The following is a 21,202-nucleotide window of genomic DNA, read 5'->3' as shown; positions in this document are numbered from 1 at the left end:
CATATTTTTATCATTCATATCCTTCAGTTTCCTACCAAAATAGTTTGACAGCTATTGTCCCTCCTCCTCTAAGAAAGTGACACGTGGGCAGATCAAGGGAAAATAATTCAGTACTTACAGTCCTACCTCTCAGTTTCTCATCAATCCCACAGAAAAGTTAATCTGCTGAACTATCCGAAAAAAAAATGGTAGGTAACATCAACTTACGCTTATCAAACAGGACTGGTATTTTTAATCTGAATCCTAAGACATTACACAGGTGAAACAGCGTTCGCCTTTGCCTTCAAGGCACACCAGTAGCCTTATTGCTTTGAAATGCTACCGTGAAAAACTTGAGCAGTGTCCCTGCAGAAATAGCAGTTTGGTTCATCTCTTCTATTGAAGGGGAAAACATGTTTGAACAAGATGTTAGGTCATCAACTGCAAGGAGAGCAATTTCAAGGTCATAAGAAATATAAAGATTAGAGGTGTCTCTGGAACACTGACTTTTTTAGAAGTTTGACTGTTCTTTCTTCTTCTTTAAACAGTACCACACGTCTTTCTCACTAGAAGTCATTATAACAGAAGTGGTACTGTGTAAACTCAATGTCCTGAAGAGAGAATACCAAATTTTAAGTTCTTTAACATAACTTATATTTTTGTTGGTTTTGGTCTTCCCATACAATAACTCACTACGTAAGATTACTCATTTGGCTGTTTGTGAAACTTGGGAGGGAGAAAGGAACCCAATCAACATATCTGGGCTTTTTTGCCTTTTTTCAGCTAGTAGCCACAGCTTGGACTTCCGAGTACTGGCTGTACTTGACATCAAAGACAAAGCTAAGAATTTAAGTTTCTTATCTCCCACTAGTTATATCATTCTCTGAAAAAGTTCTGCTACTCTCCCTTATTGTTCTAATAGGGTAATACAGAGATTTATTACAAACCTGCACCTGAGGCTGAGATGTCTACCAAGGTCTTGGGAGAGATGACCGTTATTCCTGCCCACATTGCTTCTGTATTAGAAAACAAGTTCCTTTGGTGCTGCCTCTTTTAAGACTTATCTCAGTGCCACCATCCTATCTGCATTCAGTGCTTCTAAAACAGCAAAACTAACTTGAATTTCACTGAATTTCCTGCCCTGAAAGGCTGCTCACTGGCTCCCAGAATACACTGTAGCTCTGTCACACTGAAGTGGAGATGCTGCCCGGAGAGTAGGGCTGTTGGGCCAGAAGCTGTAAGAAACCCAGTCTTTGCTGGAATAAGTTACAAATTCATGTGCATAAGAACATAATCCAAATAGAAGCAAACTCACTTTCTGAACAGAGTTTATTTACACAGAGACTATCAACCATGAGGGCTCCCAGCTTGATTTCCTTCTCTTGCTGAGTCTCTATTCAAACCAAGGAAGAAGCAAGTAAACCTTCAGCTTCTCCCCCTGTCACGGCAACTCAAGGTCAGCAATCAACCTTCAGGCCTTCTGGGACACCTTCCCCTCCAGTGCTCCAGGACAGCAACAAGCTGGCTGCTGCAGGGGCAGCTCAGCCCGAGCCCCGTCCCTGCCCTCCCTCGGGGCAGAGGAGGACGCCTAGACAGGGGTGCCCTCGGGGGCCTGCGGGGCTGCCGCCTGCTGCATGTCCTCACGGTAGCCCTTCAGGAGCTGGTTGAGCAATGTCTTCTCGGAGTCGCGGCGCGGGCGGATGAGCGGTGGGAAGGGGTTCCCCTTGAGCTCGATGACCGCCATCTTGGCACGGTCAAGGCGGCTGTCCCGGTTGGGGATCTGCAACAGGCGGGTGTAGCTGCCGGGGTGAGGCTGGAACCGGGGTGCCAGCACCTTGAACAGCTTGTGGATGAGGTCCTTCTCCTGCGGGGCGACACGCTCAGCTCCAGCACCGGGGCTGCGGGAAGGGGGGGACGACGGGACAACGAGGGATCTGTGTGGAATGGGGAAGGGTACCTACCGTCAGCCAGAAATTCGCCATGCGCATAGCGCGCTCGTTGGTATCCCCCAGCTTGGCGTACTCGATGAGCTGCGGGGAGGAAGGAGGCAGAGCCGTCAGGGTCCCTCGGCCGCCCGCCACCCTCCGCCGCCCCCGGCGCCCCGGGGTCAGGCCCCGGCCGCTCACCTTCTCGGCGTAGCCCCGCATCTCGTCGGCCCGCGCCCAAGGCGCCTCGATGCGCTCATGCCGCACCAGCGCCGTCACCAGGTTGCGCAGCAGGTCGAGGCGCGAGCGCGGGCCCAGCCCCAACCGCCGATGCACGCGCCCGTGCGAGATGGCCGCCGCCACCGACAGCCGCATCCCGCCGCTCTCCCGCCCCGGCCACCGCCGCCGCCGCCGCCGCGGTGCACCATGGGAGGAGACTCCCGACAGCCTCCGCGCGCCGCGATGCACGCCGGGAGTTGTAGGTCGCTCCTTGCACGGAACAGCTGCGCCGAGCGGGTCAGAGGGCCGCCGCCGGGCTCGGCGGGAAGCGGAGCTCGCAGCCGCGTACCGGAGGGCCTGAGCGGGGCACGGAAGCCAGGTGCAGCCCGGTAGAAACGGCCCGGCGCGTCCTCGGCCTCCCGCGGGAGGCCTGTTTGCCGCACGGCCGCGAGGTGCGCAGTACGCAGGCGCAAGAAAGCCGGCGCGCCCCGCGCGGCATGCCGGGAGCTGTAGTTCCGTGCGCCGGCGAGGCCGGCCGCCATCTTGCCGCCGAGCTGAGGCCCTGCCCCGGCGTAACGGCCCCGGTGCTGTCTCCGCGGCCTTCCCCTCCCCGCTCCCCCCTCCCACCCGAGCGAGGCCGTGCAGGCGGGCAGGCAGGGTGGGCTCTGAGGGGAGGAAGGAGCATGGCTGGCCTCCCTGCTGCCCCTCGCCCCGCAGCAGGGGCAGGGTGGTGGGACAGTGGCCGCGGGGAGACGCTCAGCCAGGCGCAATGGGCAGGCCAGGCCTGCCAGAGCCTTTACTTAATTCTCCCTTTCCCCCCAGTACTGGTGGTGGGATGGCAGAGGAGCCTTGGGCCCCCGAATTTCATCCCCAGGCTGCACAGACGCTGTGTATGCCAGCAGCATGGGGTAAGGGTGCTGGGTCCAGCCCCACAGGGCGCTGGAGTCGCCATCCTAGTTGTGGAGTTGGGTGCGAGCCGTATTTCCACAAAGACAGAAACCTGCCCTACTCTGCAAGAGGTCATGCCCCCATAGTCCTCCTGGCAGTGCGTATAATTCTGCTGCAAGAAAAATGCTACAAAGCAGCATAAGGAGGTGTCCTGCTACTTGTCCCTTGCAGGCAACGCTTCTGTATTTCGGAGAAAGGATGTGTAATAAAAGCATCTACCAACAGTGTAAGAAAAAATATCTTTGTTATTATGCATACGTCATAAAATCACCATCATTTTATACATATTTTAGTATTTCATATACTTATATAAATAAAGTGAACAGTATAGTTACTGGAATGTGTAATAGGAACAAACATACGGATTTTAATGTGAAATTAACAAATTCTTGGACCCCATCCCCATTTTTTGTTGCTTCTCTGGGTCTTAGTGTATTAACTGTGAAATACTTCTAGGAAGAAGGCTACTTAAGCTGTGAGCCCAACAATAACTCCAGGTGTTAACTTAATTCCATTTACAATCAATTTTCCTCTCCTTTTCCTGATTTAGCCTGACTATATAGGAATTAATCTGTGTCAGTACTCTAGGTTTGCAAGAAAGACTAATCCTTTATGTACTTGGCACAGTGTTGAAAGAAAACATTTTCCAAGCTTTACGATTTTGTTAAATCCATTAACAACCAGCATTTTCCCATCACTACACACTCTTGCAAATGTTTCCATTAAATATATTTCTAATATTAATAAAATAGCAAACTCTGTATTATCCCTCTGCTTATAACTTGATGTCTTAACATCAAAATAATATTTCTTTCTAATAAAATTATACATAATATTTATATGAAACAAAGTTGTCGTGTGCATAAGCCTAGTAATGAAACGAGGCACGACCGTAGATGTTTCTACATTCTTATTTTGGATTCTTGAGGGGGGTAGGGTGTTGTTACTTTTGGGGCCACAGAGTAATAAATAATTTATAAGGTAATGACTTCCCTGGCTCCCCGGTAACCAAGCCTGAAATGATTCCTCTGGTCTGGCCTTATAAAAGTTTGGGTATGCTGAAGAAAATGTCACTTTTCTATCTGAGTGTATGTGTTTATCCAGAAATCAATGAAATGTTTCCGATACAATGTGCTATGAAAGTTATCATACAATTAATCAGGAATAAAATGAGAAAGGTCTATGCAAAGAAGTTAGCTGGACGCAGACAGAAGGCTGAACCTTCCCAACCAGCTGTGCTCGGGCTCTCCCTGCTGCAGGAATTCCTGCATCATGTTGGGCGGGCTTATCTTTACCATCACATCCCCTCCTTGCTGCTGGGACTCGGCCAACAGCTTTGGGGCAGGGAGCCTGGAAAGAGGTGGGTGAAGCACGAGGACAAACCCAGGGAGCACTTTCCTTCACCTTTTTTATGGAGTAAGCACATCTGTTGGAAATGCAGCTCTAGGCTGTGAAAAACAATGATGCAAACTTCAGAAAGGGAAGTTACTGAGGTTTCCATTCAGTAAGGCACACAAACGTGCCGTATTTTATGTCCATGAGTCTGTAGGACAGCTTATAGTGAGACGTGTATTCTATCTATTTTTCTGGTCCAGTCTCAGAATTTCCCTTCCCGGGATACTAATGCACAGCAGGGTAAATTGTCACCTGCCCCTGAATTTGATGGTCAAACTGTAGGAACTTCTCGTTTGGTATTTGTCTACACTGGAAAAAGAAGAGCTTAGAACTAAAATAAGTGCGTTTTTTAGAATGCATCTTCTTGTGGGCAGGGGGCAATAGAATTTAGTCGTTAGGTAGGAAGTCACTCATCTAACTCATTATTCAGTATCTGATGGTCCAAAAAACTGCAGCTGCTAATTCTGTAGTGGGAATCAACCCGATCCAGCAGGTGATGGGGTGTGGTGGTAAACATATGCAAGAGTTGCATAATTTGCAAGCGTTACAAATATAACATTTGAAATTTAACAAATTTACTTAAGATTGCATATTCTTGAATGATGTTGTTTATACCTAGTTGCCTGCTTGAAATTAAGCAAATAAGACCTAAATGCCTCAGTTCATGCTGTCTTAGAGGTTTCTTTCAGCCTGCTGCATATAAGACTATATCTCTTTTGGCCACAGGTTCCTTCCCCAAATCTCACTGATTTTCCTGTTACCTAGTTCACAAGACTACTTGGATCTGCAGCTGCCGGCAGAGCTCCTCCCAGAGGAGAAGCCCAAAGACCACAGGGTGAAAGCACTTGGCATTTCTTCTAAGCTATCCCAGTAACTTGTTCATTTGTTTGTAAATATCGATATACATATACGGTGGAGTACAGAACGTTAATGTTCTTAAAGCTAATGCCCTTGCTTGTGGCATAGTGATAGTGAGGAGTTGGGAAACAATTACAGGACATCCTCTTAAGCTAATACACAAAGGATATGAAAGGCCTAGGCAGCCAGCTGTTTATACAACATGACCTGTTCCGGTGGTGTAGGGATTACACCAACTATCTTTTGGCCCAGAGAATATGGAAGGGAATCCAAACCCTTATGGGTTATCTGAAAAGGGCCTGCTTACATTTTCACCTGTATTTATTCTATGAGAACATGCAAGCCCTGAAAAACATGGCAAAAGAAGAAGTTTTTCTTCGTATTTGTAACATGGACATGACCCAGCACTAAACATACTGTAGAAGTAGCAGCTATGCAGATACAACATTGAAGCTTTGTGCTTAATATACTCCTTCATCTTCTAAGCATGGCAGAGTCCTCAGCAGCTGTGGTAATCCCAAAGAAACGGTAACATACATCATCCATGAGGTATGGTCTAACTTGTGCATCCAATTTTCCAGTGTAAAAAAAGGGCATTCCCTTTTATCCCCTTCACAAATACAGGATGCCATGTGCAGCACCTCATGTTAGCCATCCTCGTACCAGTCGAAAATGTTTTGTTGTGCACTCCTGCACCTACTTATATTCCTCGTACACCCAGCCAAACACACTGCAGCTCTGTTCCAGTTCCATGAATGCCATTTAGGTTGCTCTCATGCAGCAGAGGAACAAAACAAATGGAATCTCTTTGCAAATATGAGGCCTCTCTCTGGTCTTGATTTCACTTGGACTTCAGCATTTCGCCAAGGAAGATGTGCACTTACAGGAGGTCAGAATCTGGCTCCTTCTGCAAGGCTGGGATTGATTTTATACTTCCCAATGAGCCTACTTGATTCACTTATGCTTGGATTTCCTGCTTTATACATCCCCTGTTCTCTTCCTCATCTTTGTGTAATGCATCCAGAATGGATCCGTTGAGGAAGAGAACTGCCTTCACACCGAGCAGTGTAAGAATCGTAAGGGAAAAGTAGTGTTAGTTTAGGACAAACACATCTTTTTGACTCTCTTTGAACGATACTCTAGCAACACAAAGCCAAATATTCCAGATCTAGAAGCAGCGCCCTTGTATCACTGCTTCACCGTATTATTTTCGGCTTTTTCTGCCGTGGTGCGGCATAATAGAAAAATACATTTCACCTATAGCTGACCTCTGCTGTGAAACAGGGATCCACTTTCACACTCTCCTAAACCAGGGGGCAGTAGCCAGAAACTTGAGTTCAGTGGTATAATATCTTTACATGTATAAAGTAACTGTGGACCAAGGTTTTCATTATTGATGTCATTCAGGGACGATGTTCAGCTCCCCCTCTACCCCTGGCAAAATTTGGTCACTGGGTCCTGTGGACACAGAATGCAAGGTAGGCAGATGAAACGCTGTGGTCTGTGCCATTAGCTAGAGCGTGCCTTAATTGTATTACATACTAAAAAGTTTTTCTTTATAGTTTAGGTACGATGCACAGTGCAGGCTTGATGGTATGGAATTACTGCAAGGAGGCTACCATGAACCAGTAAAGCTACAGTATGGGCAGCATGGATGGGGAAAAGCAGAGAGAAAACTGGGAAATAATATATATATATATATATATATATATTTTACATTGTCAGTGCATATTGAAGAACTCTAAAGGGGCTCTATTTTTCAGTAGGCCTAGCTAAGGATGGGCTGCCTTCTGTATCCTGGAGTCTCTGGGCGCTCCCCGTGGTTTGTAGTCTTCTCCAGATCCAAAATCTACCGTGTCGTGATAGTTTGTAAATTCCTGAGGTAATGGAAACTCCTCTGTTGATGAATGAGTCCTGTGTCCAAACACTCTCTCTTGCAGCTCAGCGATGTCGTTTCTGATGTCTGCCATCATCAGCAATAGGAAATCAAATGAACCTGGTGGGCCCTGCAGTCACAAGGCATGGTCATTAGTTATATTCCACTTTGCTCCTACAGTTTTGAAACAGGTTGGTATAATTACTCTTGCAGGGGTAAGAGTAAATTACTGCTTCATTTCGACTGCCAGAAATTAATGGTCTTTATTTGAATCAACCTGCTCAGAAAACAATTTTCGAAAGAAGAAAAATGTTTTTGCGGATGGAGCCTACATTTACAAGACGATCAACTCTTTCGTTACTTAACAATTCCTTTGCTATATCTGCCTCCTAAGAGTATCTTGACACCTCATGGGAATAGAGGAGGTAAATCTTGGTTCCTTGTGTCCCTTCTTCTTAAACTGATAGAAATTGCAGTCTTAGAATGGCTAATCAATCAATAATTATTATATATTTAAAACATTTTCTCAAGAAATCTGGTATTTGGAAGGTATCTTTTCAATATGGTAACCCCACTGCTGTCCATCACTTATTAAATATATTAGTGATTACAACACAGAGAGTATCCATCTGTTTTTATCTGATTTTAGAAAATCATCATTTTGTTTTAGCTGACTTCACACAGTGAAGTACACTGTTTAATGCTGAGAACAGCCTACTGAACGCACTCTTAAAAAAGCCATTCTGCTAATGAGAAAACACCGTAAGAAATAATTTTAAAACAATTTCACGTGACAACAAATTGCAAATACTCATCCTCCTGATGACTTGCTCAAAGCCTACACCTTCCCAAATCCCAGAGAGAGACGAGGGGCGGGATTTTAAAAGGTTCCAGGGATCCAGCTCCCACTAGCACTCTGCATGGGATCTCGTGCTACTGCCTTCTGAGGATGTCGCACTGCTGTTGTAGGGCAGAGATGCACTTATTGCCTTCAGTGTCACACACAGCAAGGGAGGAGGTGTGTAGGCAAAACCACTTTGATGAAAACAGGTAATTACTTTCTTTCCAATAACATTTTCTGTGCATGTAAACTATCTTTCGCTGTGCTCTTGACACAGGAGAGGTGGTGTTTTTTGTTGTTTTTGTTTTTTTTTTTTTTTCCTTTTGGCTGACCCGTTGTTAGTAGTCAACATCACTCTTGTGGAAATTCCTCCTGTGAGCAATACTTACAGGTATTCCCTTTGGTCCTGGTGCGCCTCGCTCCCCCTGTAATCAATACCACCTCAGTTAGTTTGCTCTGACTAAAGGAAACAAAAAAAATCACAGTTTGCCTTTGCAGACTCCCTTACTGTCCCCAGATCAAGAATCGTCAGCTTACGTGTGCTCAGAAAAAGAAAAGAAAGTGAAGGAGGAACACGAGGAAATTGCCGGATTCTAGTGGGAGCGGACTTGGGCCCTTCTGATATTTTTTCTAGACAGTAACAAGCAAACCAGTTATCAGGAAAATCTCACAAAAGAGCAGTCTAATGAAATGGGTTACAGCATCAAACCTTCTTCACGGAAAAGCCAAAAGAGCTGGGGAGAAAGGAAAGAGGCTGTCTGGAAGATAGCCTGGCAAGGGCTATTTGGAAGACTCAAGGACTGGCAACCACAATACAGCAGAAGGAAGACATGAAGGGATGGGACAACAGGATGTTTTCAGCTTAGCAGAGTAAATTAGATGGTAAAAGGGTGTGACTGCAAGTGTGTAGAGGGTCTCTCTGGCAAGCCTGCCCTTCACCAGTGCATGTGCCCACGTTATGGAAAGCAGTACCTCTCCTCACCTTGCTACCATCTCTTCCCGGGGCTCCCGGTGGGCCCTGCAAGGAAAAAGAAAGTGTTCACAAGGTCGTGAGAAGTTGTGGAGCTATTGCCAAGAGTGCCATGCATGAGAATACTGACCACGGGGCCCCGTCTGCCCTGCTTAATATGTGATATGTCTGGAGATGGGCCCATAGGTCCCATTGATCCACGAGGGCCTGGCTGTCCGGGAGGTCCAGGTGACCCAGGAACTCCTTGACTCCCTTTTGGTCCCGGAGCCCCTGCAATTGACAGCAAAGGTTACCCACCAGGGAAAGCCTTCAAGACACCTCCTCAGTGCAAGCAGTGGGGACTGTCCATGTTTTGAACCACCCAATGGACTGGTTGCCTTAACACATCTGAATCCACCACAACAAAACCAACACAGCAGTCATCTGAGACAACATTACTTCTTGTCACAGTAACTATGAGAAATCTTCACAAAACAATTAAACCTTATGTATACAAAGAAGTCAAGACTGCCACTGCCAGGTGGTTAGGGACACAGACTGAGAATGAAAAGAAAAGCAGAAATGCATAATTTTCACACAAAGAAGAAAAGAACAAGTCACATCTGAGAAACGTCTCATAAAAAGGAAGCCTCAGAAGACTCATGGGAATGTTTGGTCAAAGGCATCTACATGACTGGCACAGAAGCAAGCCCTTTGCAGTGGTGGGTTACAGCTGTCTTTTGTCCAGTACAGAGGGCAAGGTGTTAGGGGAAAAAAAGGCTCTGTTCTTCCATTTTGCTTTATATCCTTTTCAGCTTCTGCTAGTTCAGCAGAGAATGTTAGTTTTTAGGTATCACACAGGCAGCAAAGCATATGTTTAGCTCAAGAGAAACTCTGTGAAAAGCGAAACAGAAAATCAGGCACCTGAAACAACAGTTGCACAAAATAAAGACCATTAAGGTCTCACTGGCTGAATTCCTTTATCATTAGAGGGGAAAGCACTTTTCTCCATACTGAAGGCACGTGAAAGACATAGAAAATGAAAGGCAGAGAGTTAAAAGGGTTCAGCAGGGCTGAATATTTAGAGTTGGGGTTCCCAAAAGGAGTAAAATCAGGTTCAGTGCTGAACCTCTGGGTCTCCTGCTGAAGACCCAGCCGCAGGGCTGCTCGGGGCAGGGCTGCGGCGGCGGCGGAGGAGGAGGAGGAGGAGGAGGAGGATGAGGAGGAGGAAGAGGAGAGCAGGGATGGTGTTCAAGCGGAACAGATAGTTCTACAGTACCTTGGAGAGCTCCGCCATGGGGAAACCAGGTGGGAGACATGCAGAGTCAGGCCTAGGTTAGAGAGATTGCAAGGCGGCGCACTGCACATTTCAGAGTCTGAGGCGGAATCTCTAACCACACTGTCCTTGCACTTACGATATACTGAAGACTGAAGACGCTCATCCTCCAAGAAAATGAGATAAAGACTCAAAAACCAAAGCAGGACTGCAAAAGTGGGGACAGATGGGGGGCAGCTCAGTAGGGTGTAAATCAAACCTCGTAAGGAATATCTGCTAGTCCTCTGTAAGAATCTTCCTGACACCCAGCACAATGCTAGAATTTCTTGGATTTATCGCCAACCCCAAATTAGATCTGCATTCAACAGAGTTTGCAAAATTTTTAGCATCACTGGCTGCAGGTTGCAAGGTGTCTGGCTTAAGTTAGAGCTTGAGGAACTCTCTGCTTTTCTCGTTGTTTCAAGCTATACCTTAGCAAAGAAGGTGTGAGTGGTGTTTTACTTTTCTTTTCAGATTCCTTTGAATCTGGAACACAACATAAAACCAACAAATGAATCCTTGCAAAACCAGATGAGGAAAAATAAAACAGCTGGTACAGACCCCCACAAAATGAAAGCATATTTTCTGCTCTACTAATGACACTGAGCTAAAGCAATAGGTATTCCTGAAATGAAACGGAGAATGTTTTAAGACGGAGTTAAAATACAGGAAATGACAACTGAAGCAGGCGAGATATCCCAGGGAGAGGGAGAAATTTAACACATACAGGACAAACACAGTTTGCACGCCAAGAAACACGTGGAGACTAAGACACAATGGATGATAGACAGGTGGCAGAGGCTGACCACAATGACCAGAAAGTTTTCTTTTCAAATTTAGCATAAACACAAATATAATAATAACAATCAAAATATGGAACACATGAAATCCTATCACACTGAGAGATTGAAGCTCCTTATTTTTATTCATGGCACTATTGCACATTCACATCTCTCTGGTCTGTATCTTACCTGGAGGGCCTTGTTGACCAGGCTGGCCTGGGGGACCAGGGATATACGCATTAGATGCAAGCACTTTCTCACCAGTGATTTGCTTGCTAAGATCAGCAGCATTATTTGGTAGCAAAGCAACCTGCCAAAACCAAAAATCACTGTAAGTTCTTCACCATTCAGCTGGATAAATTACATTCTTGGTTATGCTTTCATGTGGAGAAACAGCATATTTAAATACTTCAGGAAAATATAAAATGTTTAATCATATCCTTCTCTGAAATCATCAGAATAAATTGTTACTGTATGAGGCTGTTCACTTTTCAAGTCACTGTGGATATACTGCAAGTCAATCCAAATGGAGGGCAGGAGAAATTCAGGAGAGAGACAGCAATCAAACTTAAGTCTCATAACTGCTTGGGTCTTCTCAGGAAATGTTTTTTTCTTTATCTGAAGTTTTCTCTATTCATTTACTGCCCTTTCTCAGGGCAACATTTGCTCAGATATTTAAGTTCTCAATTGCTGCACAAGCCCCCAGCTTTTCACAGGTTTCAATGACAGCCCCAAATCCTTTGTGTATCTGGCCCTGTAACGATACTATTTAACCCAGCAGATGTCTGGATCTGCTCTGCATAGAGACACAAAGCTAAAGTCAGTGAGAATGTACAGAGAATTGCACACTATAGTTTAAAATGTCATTATCCGTTTCATCAGGCGTTTAATTATTCACCCTACAGTAATCTGCCCAGATTGAATATATATATAATAATTAAACATATTTAGAAATATTCTGCAAATGTTTAGTCTCTCCAGAGGCAGCTGAAGGGAGATGACAAGCCAGGAGGCTGTTCTGCAGCGAAGAAAGAAGTTTATTAGTGGTGAGTGGCTGCATGCAGAGTTGGGAATTTTGCTCTGCCAAACGGAACTGAAGAGCTATTTCAGCCATACCAGGACAGATCTATCCCCGGGTCAGGTTTATTGCTGCCCTGAATGAATTTGGCTCAGTGGATAGTTTGATGCTGGATTTAGCAACATTTGTGTGGGAGAGCTGCATTAAATAAAATACACGATGACTCCGGCTATCTGACAATGCTTTTACTCATCTATCTGGAGTTCCCTGCACTGGACCATTCTCAAGGCTCCTACTTGTTTCTGTAATGGTTTGATATACACCCTCTTGCCCTTAGTGCAAACCTAATGCTTGTAAAGCACAGAAAAAAAAAATAATGGTATGCACTTGCAGTACATACTGTAACTGGGCAAATTTCTTTTGGCAAACGAGTTATTGGTTAGGGAATGCACTTTAATGGCAGCCAGTGCTGCTTGGGGTTTGGGGTTGGATGCACAGAACAGTTCTGAAGGAAGAAAAAGTGAGGAAAAAAAAGTTAGAAATGTTGAGACAGTTCCTGGTGACATTTCCGAAACACAGTTTGATTTTTCAGACTGGAATTCAAAATGTGATGACAGGAATAGAAGGTTTATCAGCCATTTGTGACTCAGGTTTTGGAGAGCATAGCTGTTCCAAAGACAAGATGACTGCACTAAAGGCAAATTAAGCAACATGATGTAAGTCTTACAAGAATTTGGGAGACTCACTCCACTCCCGCCGAAATCAGTAGCTGGATGAGGTCAGCACTTCACAGGGTGTTTCGTACGTGCTTACTCCCATGAATCTGATCACATAGAAAATGGGGACCCAGCACACCTACTGGTGTGCCCTTTGTGCTGTCATCTTTGGTTTTCCAAAGGAAAAACATCTGCTTTCTTCACCAATCACCCTGCAGCTTTCTCAGCCAACATCCCCGTCATGGCAGCACAGACCAAAGCGTGGGACTACTGAAGACAGAGGGCTGCTCCATCGGTCACAGCACCTTACACCTGGGGCTGAGGAGGAAAATTCAAGTAGCTGGGGGCTCTCATAGCCACATTGGCCAGGGACCAGCACAAGGAAGTCCACTGGCCGACTCTGGTCAGCATGCTGTGAAGTTTTGTTTCCCGGAGGTGCATCCACCTTGTCCAGAGCAGCGTCCTGCTGCAAAACTTACATTATGTGAGACAAATCAAACAAGGCCTCTGCAGTCCCAACACTGCCATGCTAAAACCGAGACACACAGTTAAATCCTGTGACTACCTGAGAGCATTATATGTTTCAGGCAATTGTGAGAATATTTGCAGTGTCATCAGTGAGTGTTTCTCCTTAGGGGTGGCCATAGTTAAGTGACAGATTAATTGATATCCTCTTTAGAGCTTGTATTTAAACTTCTGACCAGGTCCTATTTTGGGCATCTACTACTATCCCAGCTGATAAACAAATGTCACTTAGTATATAGTCCCTGCCATGAATACTCTTCAGGTTATATTGCAAATGGCCAGGCTGGTGTGAAAAGGTGCATTTAGTGTCAAAGATGCATCATGAAGAGGATCGGGAAATGTATTCTTTTCTGTTGCTTAAATAGTGACTTGTTCCTGCCAGCAAGGCTGTTGTAACAACTTAGGAAGTTTTAAAAAAAAATCACATAGCTGCTGTTAAAGCATCTACACATGCTTCCCCACTGAGTCAGCTGGAATTGAGGCATACACTGGGAGTGCCAAAATACCCAGGCTCTGGTCTAGCTCACTGCTCTTTGATATCTTCTGGCCAGAAAATGGTTGTTACATGCACTGGGGCCAAACCATGTGTTTTTGATGTTGACTCACATCCTCTTAGGGATTGGCTATACTCACTGGCCTAATTTCTATTTCACCTTTTAACTGAACCAGGATCCTGGTCCAGAGTGACCTTGGCTTTCTCCATCCACAGCTCCAAATCTTAATGTGCCTTGGAAAATATTTTTTTTTTCCATGTGCGTGCAAATATTAGCGAGGGTAAATTTTAAAGAAAGAGAGTACTAGAAACAAGATTCCCATATGTTGTGTTGCATGCTGCATCTAGAGTTTTCAGTAGTTTCTAGGACATCTCTGGTTAGATGACTTGGACAGTACTGGACAGGAGTGATGTGGAACATGGCTTTCTAATTAAGATGTTTAAACACATGTGTGCAATAGGATCCAGCTTACTTGATTTTTTTTTTTTTTTAAATTATTGGCTGTGTGTCATCCCCCCAGTTTTTCAGCTTTCTACTCGTCTTCCTTCTGGCAAGGTCTGAGATCGACCTAGGACTGCCGAAAGCCCCCTAGTATATTGGGACAGTGCATCCCACTGATGACCATGCAAGGGGACCTTCTGTTCCTGATCCTAGAACTACTCTGTCCTGGATCTGGAATGAATGTTGCAATCCTCTAGAAAGGTACTGGTGCCATCACCAGAGGTGGCAGGACTTGAGTTCAGCCCTGTTCTTTCCTAAGGAGACACAAAACCACACCTCCCACCTCCAGAAGCACACACCAATTCCCAGTTGTAGGGTTTGCTAGATTGGATCTTTCACAGCCTCTACTGCTAAACATAATTTTGCATAAAGTTCATAGAATCTGAAAGCCTTAACCACAAGACTGAAGACTCATTGCCATAAACTGTCTCTCTGGAAGACAGAAATGAATTTTTCTGTGCAAAACAGAACAGCTTCAACCACAGATATTGAGAGGCGTCCTCCCCAGAAGAACTTGCCCATGGGGACCAGCTGGTGAAACACCAGGGTTCATGTCTCCCTGGGCAAAGAAGCAGCATGAGGCCAGATCTCTGCTCAGCAGGGACAAAAAGCTCTCCTCCCTGTGGGGGTACCAGGGGACCATCTCTTTCAGCTCTGCCTCTATGAGGCACAACCCAGTGGGCTTCCCCTTGAGGATGAAAAATAGATCAAGGCCCACTAGGAAGACACTTGGGGAAAATTTAGGCTATGGACCATGACAGGACATTAGCGATGAGGCTAGAGGGAGCTGCTTAGTTTGGTCACAGCTACTGCACAAGTGCCCACAGCGACAGGTATCGATGGTGTTCATTTTCCAGGACTGAGTTTTGAACACGGGCACCTAACAGTGGGAGTGAGACACGGAAGAATTCCCATTAATTCAGGCCATTGGTTTCCATCAATTCTTGCAGCAAACAACTTGTCCAACAGTGTGACCACAGAGCCCTCCCTGAGGGTCAGTGTGAGCCTACTCAGCATCACGGACTGCAGCTGGACAAACAGCCACTCAGAAGCATCGATCCTTTTTTAACCTGTTTGCTAACATTTGTTTGAAACACAGAATTTCCATTGCATGTGAAATGTTGTCACTTCCACATCTGTCTTCATGCTGATTCAGAAGAGAAACATGACATTTTGAGATTTTTTTGACAATGAATGTCTCAAACTTCAGTGCATTTAATTTTAGTGAAGCAGACTTCTTTCTTCCTAATATAAATTACATTGAATGAATAACATTAAATGCAACAAGCGAATATACCAAATTGCATTTTGACACAATTAAATTAAATGGTGAAATGATTACAGCCTGTCAGCACGCATTGCTGAGAATATTCCTGCAGAACATTTCTATTTCAGAGAATCTTAATGTTCGAAGGAGGTGTCACCAGAAAAGGCGTTACACCTGCACCCCTGCACTTGGCTCTCCAAATCCTGGGCTGGGTCTCTGGGTTATTTCAGTCCTATTCAAGTGCAGAAGGGGGCCGCATACAGAAGCGATTAAAGTTAAAGGCCAGGGGAAGATTTAAGTGCATTATTCTCGGCTTGCAAGGACACAGGTGAAAACAGAAAAGGCTGGGATGAGGATAATTTAAAAAAATTAAAGGTAATGTATCTGCTAGTGATGTTTGTGTCTAGCCACACACCTCCTATTTGGCAAGAACCCTGTATCAACACCCTATTAATGCAAAATCATGTTCTCCCACGTTCCTGCATCTGCAGAATGTTTTGCGCTTGCACACACTGAAGGTGGATCAAGTCCAAAATCCTGTGCATTCAGAATGAATGAAAAGCTGCGGCCAGCGCAGACTGCCAAGAAACCTGGGCTCAGACTGGGATGGGTGTTTGCCAGACTGGGTTACCAACCCCGTGGTTACCAACCACGCGCTTGGTTAGCAATCTGCTCACAAGCCATACAGAAGCATAAGGAAGAGATGCCATTCCTAGATGACTTTAAAATACGTTGCCATCATCTTTATGGGCACAAGCGGCATACGGCAGTGACAGCTCCAAACACTTAAATTTAACCTCAGGTGTCATAAAACATGCAGGTCTGGTAAAGACATGACTGATCAATGTTCATACCTTTTGCTTCAGTTGTAAAACCGTCTGCTTAATTTGATGAAATTCCTTACAAGAGGCACAGCATGTCCCTGATTTTGCCACATTTTCAGATTTCTCAGGAAGCCCAGCTGAAAGAAAGCAGTTTCCAACAGAAATATAAAGATCCAAAGCAAAGAAATTCATAACGTGATTGCAAAAGCAACTTGAAGGTTGTTACATTTCCCCAGACTGTGAAAAGAGGACAGCATCTTGCCATTATTAATGCTTTGACTGTGAATTGCTATGTAAGGCTGAGAAACTTCACAGGCACAGCTCTGAGCTCATTTTTAAAGCAGCTGTTTCCAGTTAACAGTCCCCAAAGAATTTCTTTTTTTAATGCCCGAAAAAGTTTACACCCCTTCTTTTATCTTTGTGTGTCGGGTAGACTAACCCTATAGATCTGAATTGATTTACAGTCCCCCAAAGGGCAAATTTTCACATGCTGTAAACTACAGTAAAATCCCTCACAATACGGTCATTTCATTCACTTTGCACAAACTGCTCTTTATCATCACCAGTTATTCCTCCGTGTGATGGAATGAGCCTGAGCAGAGATGGGGATTGAGATTAATGACAGGGATTTAAATCCACAGAAGAGAAAGGGTCACACCTGTTGATACTACGCATGAATGCGATCTTTTCAGGAATCCATTAAATTATTCAAACTGTAAGAGGTATTGTAAATGTTATTTTTTGTCCTTTTCCCATTCTCGTATGCAGTGAAGCACTTCTGCATCGCAAACAAACAAGCACTGTTTTAACAGATGTTCACTTAGAGAGAAAAGTGGTTTCTAAAACACAGGGTGACACACACTGGCAAACTCTAGGTGAGCTTTTCTTTCAAGTACAGTTGTTGAGAAGCATTAAGTGTACTGAGGCCCTGCACACGACGTGTGGACATGACTGAACACTGACCATTCAGACCATGTCCAGTAATGGAAAAGTGCTGCACGTGCTCCCGGTTAAAGCCAAAATCTTCAAAAAGGCTCAACTACAGTGTGCTTGTACTACTCTTCTCACTTGGACACACACTTTAATGTTCTTCATCTTTTCAGGAATGTTTATTGATTTTTGAAAACATCTGCATCATTTTAAATAAAACTGGAACTTTTTAATACTAAAGATATGTGGTACTTGACCTTAAGTGTTTGCAGGGTCCAGTAAGGAACACGGCACCCATCAGATGGTCATCTGTGGACCACCGTTTCACAAATTTAGGAAAAACTGATTTTCAGTACATTTAGTCCATTGGATATAATGCCACGTCAGGTATGCTTGCTTTTAGAAGACAATTCAGGAGTGCAGCATAAGCTGTGATCTACCTGGCTGGGGAGCAGCTCTGTGGAAAGGGATCCGGGGGTCCTGGTACACAACAAGCTCAATACGAATGAACAGTGTGTTGCTGCTGCGGCAAAGAAAGCCACCAGGATGCTGGGTTACATCTATGAGGGCATCGCCGCAGTGTCATTACCCCACTCTACTTCACTGAGTCATTACCCTACTCTAGTCAGTGCTTGTCAGGCCACGCATGGAATACTGTGCTCACAGTCCCACTACCCAAAAAAGATGTGGACAGGCTGCAGAGGGTCCAGAGAAGGGTCACCAAGATGGGCCACCATCTCCCCAAGGACTGGGAAGCCTGCCATATGAGGAAAGGCTGAGAGAACTGGGTTTGTTCAGCCTGGGGAAAAGAAGGCTTAGGGGAGACCTTATCACCCCATGTTCCAATATTTAAAGGGTGGCTACAAGGAAGACGGAGACTCCCTTTTTACTAGGAGTCACATGGAAAAGACGAGGGGTAATGGGCACAAGTCACTCCAGGGGAGATTCTGACTGGACACAAGAGGAAAATTTTTCACAATGGGAACAATCAGCCATTGGAATAATGTCCCCACGGAAATGGTGGATTCCCCAACATTGGACACTTTTAAGATTCAGCTGGACAGGGTGCTGGGCCTTCTTGTCTAGACCGTGCTTTTGCAAAGAAAGGTCGGACCAGATGATCCTTGAGGTCCCTTCCAACCTGGTATTCTATGAGTCTATGAAAGGTTTATTTCTCTTCTCTCCTAATCAAGTAGGTGAGGGCTGCAAGGGCAAGATGCTGGAATGACCAGCAGCAGTTAAACATTGGTATTAACGCTGAACTGATCAGAAGATTATGAAGCAAAGGCTTGGGGGTTTTCCCCACCCATCAACTGCCTGCTCTCACAGCTGCAGTTCTTTGACATTACAATAACCCATGATATTCCTCTTCATTTTATTTAACATTTTCATGGCAATAAACATACTGCTCTTCCTGGCCCTTTCTGATAGCACACAGCTTGGTAACACCTGAACAGCTTTCTGTACAGTATTCAGATGGCTCAAAGATCAAGTCAAAAAGTACTACTTGGAGTTTTGTGATGAACTCTAGATAACATATAATAGAATGTCACCAAACTGTAGCTCTGCTAACTCCAAGAATATTTGACCACAACATCTCCTAGAGGGACTCCAGCCTTTGGGTGAAGATACCCGAATATGCAGCATCTGCTTGTTCCCTTCCTCACTGCTGTATTTCTAATGCTAAGCATTTTGCCTTTGATTTTTTCCAAAGCCTCTTTTCCTGTAAGTCTTTCTCTGATAGACCAAAGAATCTGCAGCACACAGGGTTTTTTCTCCCCTTAACAAGGAATTGATATGCTGTAATCAAGACACCTCTTGATATTTCTATAAGTAAGTTTTCTCTTGACCACAAGTCAGTATTGTGGCTACCTCACGGAGTTCTTCCTCCCTCTCCAATTTTTCAGCTTCCTTTAATAAAACCAGTGTTTTGACATGTTCATTTTGACAATCCATGTAGGATTTAGAGATGTACATATATAGAGCCACTAGAAAAAATGCCTTTTTTTTTTTTTTTTTCAAACTGCAATAAAGTTTGGGTTTGGTACTAGTCTTAACCAAAATTTCTTTTAATAGCTATCTTACCAAATGAGTTCCCTCATAGCATGCACTCATTGTGTTAGGAAATGTTGCTGAAAGCAACGTACAGTCATAGGGAGAAGCTGCCAGTGCCTCTGCTATTTGAAACCTAATGCAATCCCAGTAGAATCAGGGGAATTACGTGCAGATCAAGAAGTGGTGAATCTGGCCTCGTGTTTCATTATAAAATCCAGTTTATCTTCCAGAAGGATGTGGTACATGGGGCTGACAAGTATAGATAAAACAGGGCTGTAACAATCCGTGGACATGAATGCGGGGTGGGAGGGTGGGTGTCAGCTCATGTTTGGGAAATATCATACCAGTGAGATTTCTGCAAATCCAGTTGGATTGACTTGTCGGAGGAAGAAGCCCAACAGCATCACATAAGCGAGTGTGAGCTGTGTCCCTGGAGAGAGGTGAAATCCCCCTAACTCATACCAGACAGAGGTGATGATTTGCCCAGGGAAGGAGTCATCCATCAAACATTCACTCTACCCCCATCTGATCCTGTATCACGACCAAACCGTGAATAAAGCCAGAACAAAGCATGGATAAAGCCAGAATCCACCTAGGACAGGCCAGAGGGGGCAGGAAGCAATTAGATGGAGCCACCCACGTGCAGTGCAGATACGAAGGTCACCTACGAGGGTCAGTTTGGCCAGCACTGAGCAAGGCCCTTACATAGCCTGTTTCCATTGCACAGGCCTACACCACAAAAGTAAAATTATTTCAGAAAAGGCTTAAACCAGCCCCATTTTATGAAGGGTTTCCAAAGCATGAAGTCTAGCTCACGCATGACGTTGCTATCCTGACGGGGGTCCTTTCATCTTGGCGAGACACCGGTGAGCCCCACGGTGCCTAATCGATAAGAGATCTGCTCGGCGGAGCAATGTGTTTTCTTTGCATGTGCTCAAAGACTCTGTCTTGCTGATGCTGGAAAAGGAGGAGATGCTGGCGGGGGAGAGCTCTGCGGGGAGCTGTGCCGCGGGCGGTCTTTGCATGGAGACTGTTGAGTTGATCATCTGTGTTGTATTATCTGGGCTCAGCCTGCTGAGATGGTTTCATTTGCCTACTTCAGCGCGGGTAGCTGTATTGTCTCCGTCAAATGTAACATGACTGCCTATGCGGGAAAAATGCTCCCTATTCTTGTGCCCCACTCACAAACCCAAAGCTCTCAGTCAAGCTTGCTTCTAGAGTCAAAAAAGTGCCTGGATTGCAACCTTCAGGCATGGCATGATGAAAACATGAATAATAATCCCCCGGGAAACATACAACATGGTTAAAGATGGAGAGGGATACATGTGGTTTCACGTCTCTCACACCAAACTTTAAAATCAAATTTAAGTGTTTCAGCTGCCATGAAAAGCAAATAATCTGTTTATTAGGAAGGAATTCCAGCGCAGATGTGGTGCTCTCCGGGGCAGTGCAGGGCTGGGGCTGACCACGGGGTGGTGCGTCACTACAGCCGGTTCCTCACAGCTGCTGAAAATCTCGATTTTCTTTGGGATGAGTTGTGGACACAAGCCCTGCGGAATAGCGATGGCCAACTCCTCTTTCATTTGCAGCACAGGTCTGGCAATTTAGCAATATTACCTTCGAGTACAGCAGTTCAACAGAGCAGAAAGCATCCTTCTCTGCTTCACACAGCTGATTTGGGAAACGTTTTGAGACATGGTGGGTATTTCATTTCAGATTAAGTACTGGAACTGACATTTTTATGTGCCATGTACATTCAGTGTTTTTCAAATATTAGAATGATTT

The 21,202-nt window shown here is 45.0% G+C and overlaps 2 protein-coding genes across 2 annotated transcripts in view; both read right to left on the bottom strand.

Annotated features, from left to right (window-relative positions):
• Positions 1–1,290: 1,290 nt before the first annotated feature.
• Positions 1,291–2,317, bottom strand: MRPL17 (mitochondrial ribosomal protein L17). The gene is made up of 3 exons (XM_082498107.1): positions 2,106–2,317; positions 1,941–2,009; positions 1,291–1,843 (listed from the first exon to the last, which is right to left on the bottom strand). The coding sequence occupies exons 1-3, from the start codon at positions 2,277–2,279 to the stop codon at positions 1,568–1,570; spliced, it is 519 nt and encodes a 172-aa protein (XP_082354233.1). The 5' UTR covers positions 2,280–2,317; the 3' UTR covers positions 1,291–1,567.
• Positions 2,318–7,096: 4,779 nt separating this feature from the next.
• Positions 7,097–21,202, bottom strand: part of CCBE1 (collagen and calcium binding EGF domains 1) — a gene marked incomplete at both ends in the record, with an annotated part of 99,359 nt that continues 85,253 nt past the window's right edge. The window contains 6 exons of the mRNA XM_082497285.1: positions 7,097–7,330; positions 8,431–8,466; positions 9,024–9,059; positions 9,142–9,281; positions 11,277–11,397; positions 16,463–16,569. Coding sequence (XP_082353411.1) covers positions 7,097–7,330; positions 8,431–8,466; positions 9,024–9,059; positions 9,142–9,281; positions 11,277–11,397; positions 16,463–16,569 — 674 coding nt within the window. The remainder of the gene's footprint in view (positions 7,331–8,430; positions 8,467–9,023; positions 9,060–9,141; positions 9,282–11,276; positions 11,398–16,462; positions 16,570–21,202) is intronic.

Source organism: Vanellus vanellus, assembly GCF_965231255.1.
Source record: "Vanellus vanellus genome assembly, chromosome: Z".
NCBI classification, from domain to species: domain Eukaryota; kingdom Metazoa; phylum Chordata; class Aves; order Charadriiformes; family Charadriidae; genus Vanellus; species Vanellus vanellus.
Note: the sequence above shows the minus strand (reverse complement) of the source record. Positions and strands in the feature narration are given on the sequence as shown.

Excerpts from the sequence above, each read along its gene's own strand:
- MRPL17 (XM_082498107.1), bottom strand. The coding sequence starts at position 2,279 with ATGCGGCTGTCGGTGGCGGCGGCCATCTCGCACGGGCGCGTGCATCGG. Across the intron at positions 2,010-2,105 it reads TGCGGGGCTACGCCGAGAAG|CTCATCGAGTACGCCAAGCT; the intron begins GTGAGCGGCCGG and ends TCCTCCCCGCAG. Across the intron at positions 1,844-1,940 it reads TGGCGAATTTCTGGCTGACG|GAGAAGGACCTCATCCACAA; the intron begins GTAGGTACCCTT and ends GTCGCCCCGCAG.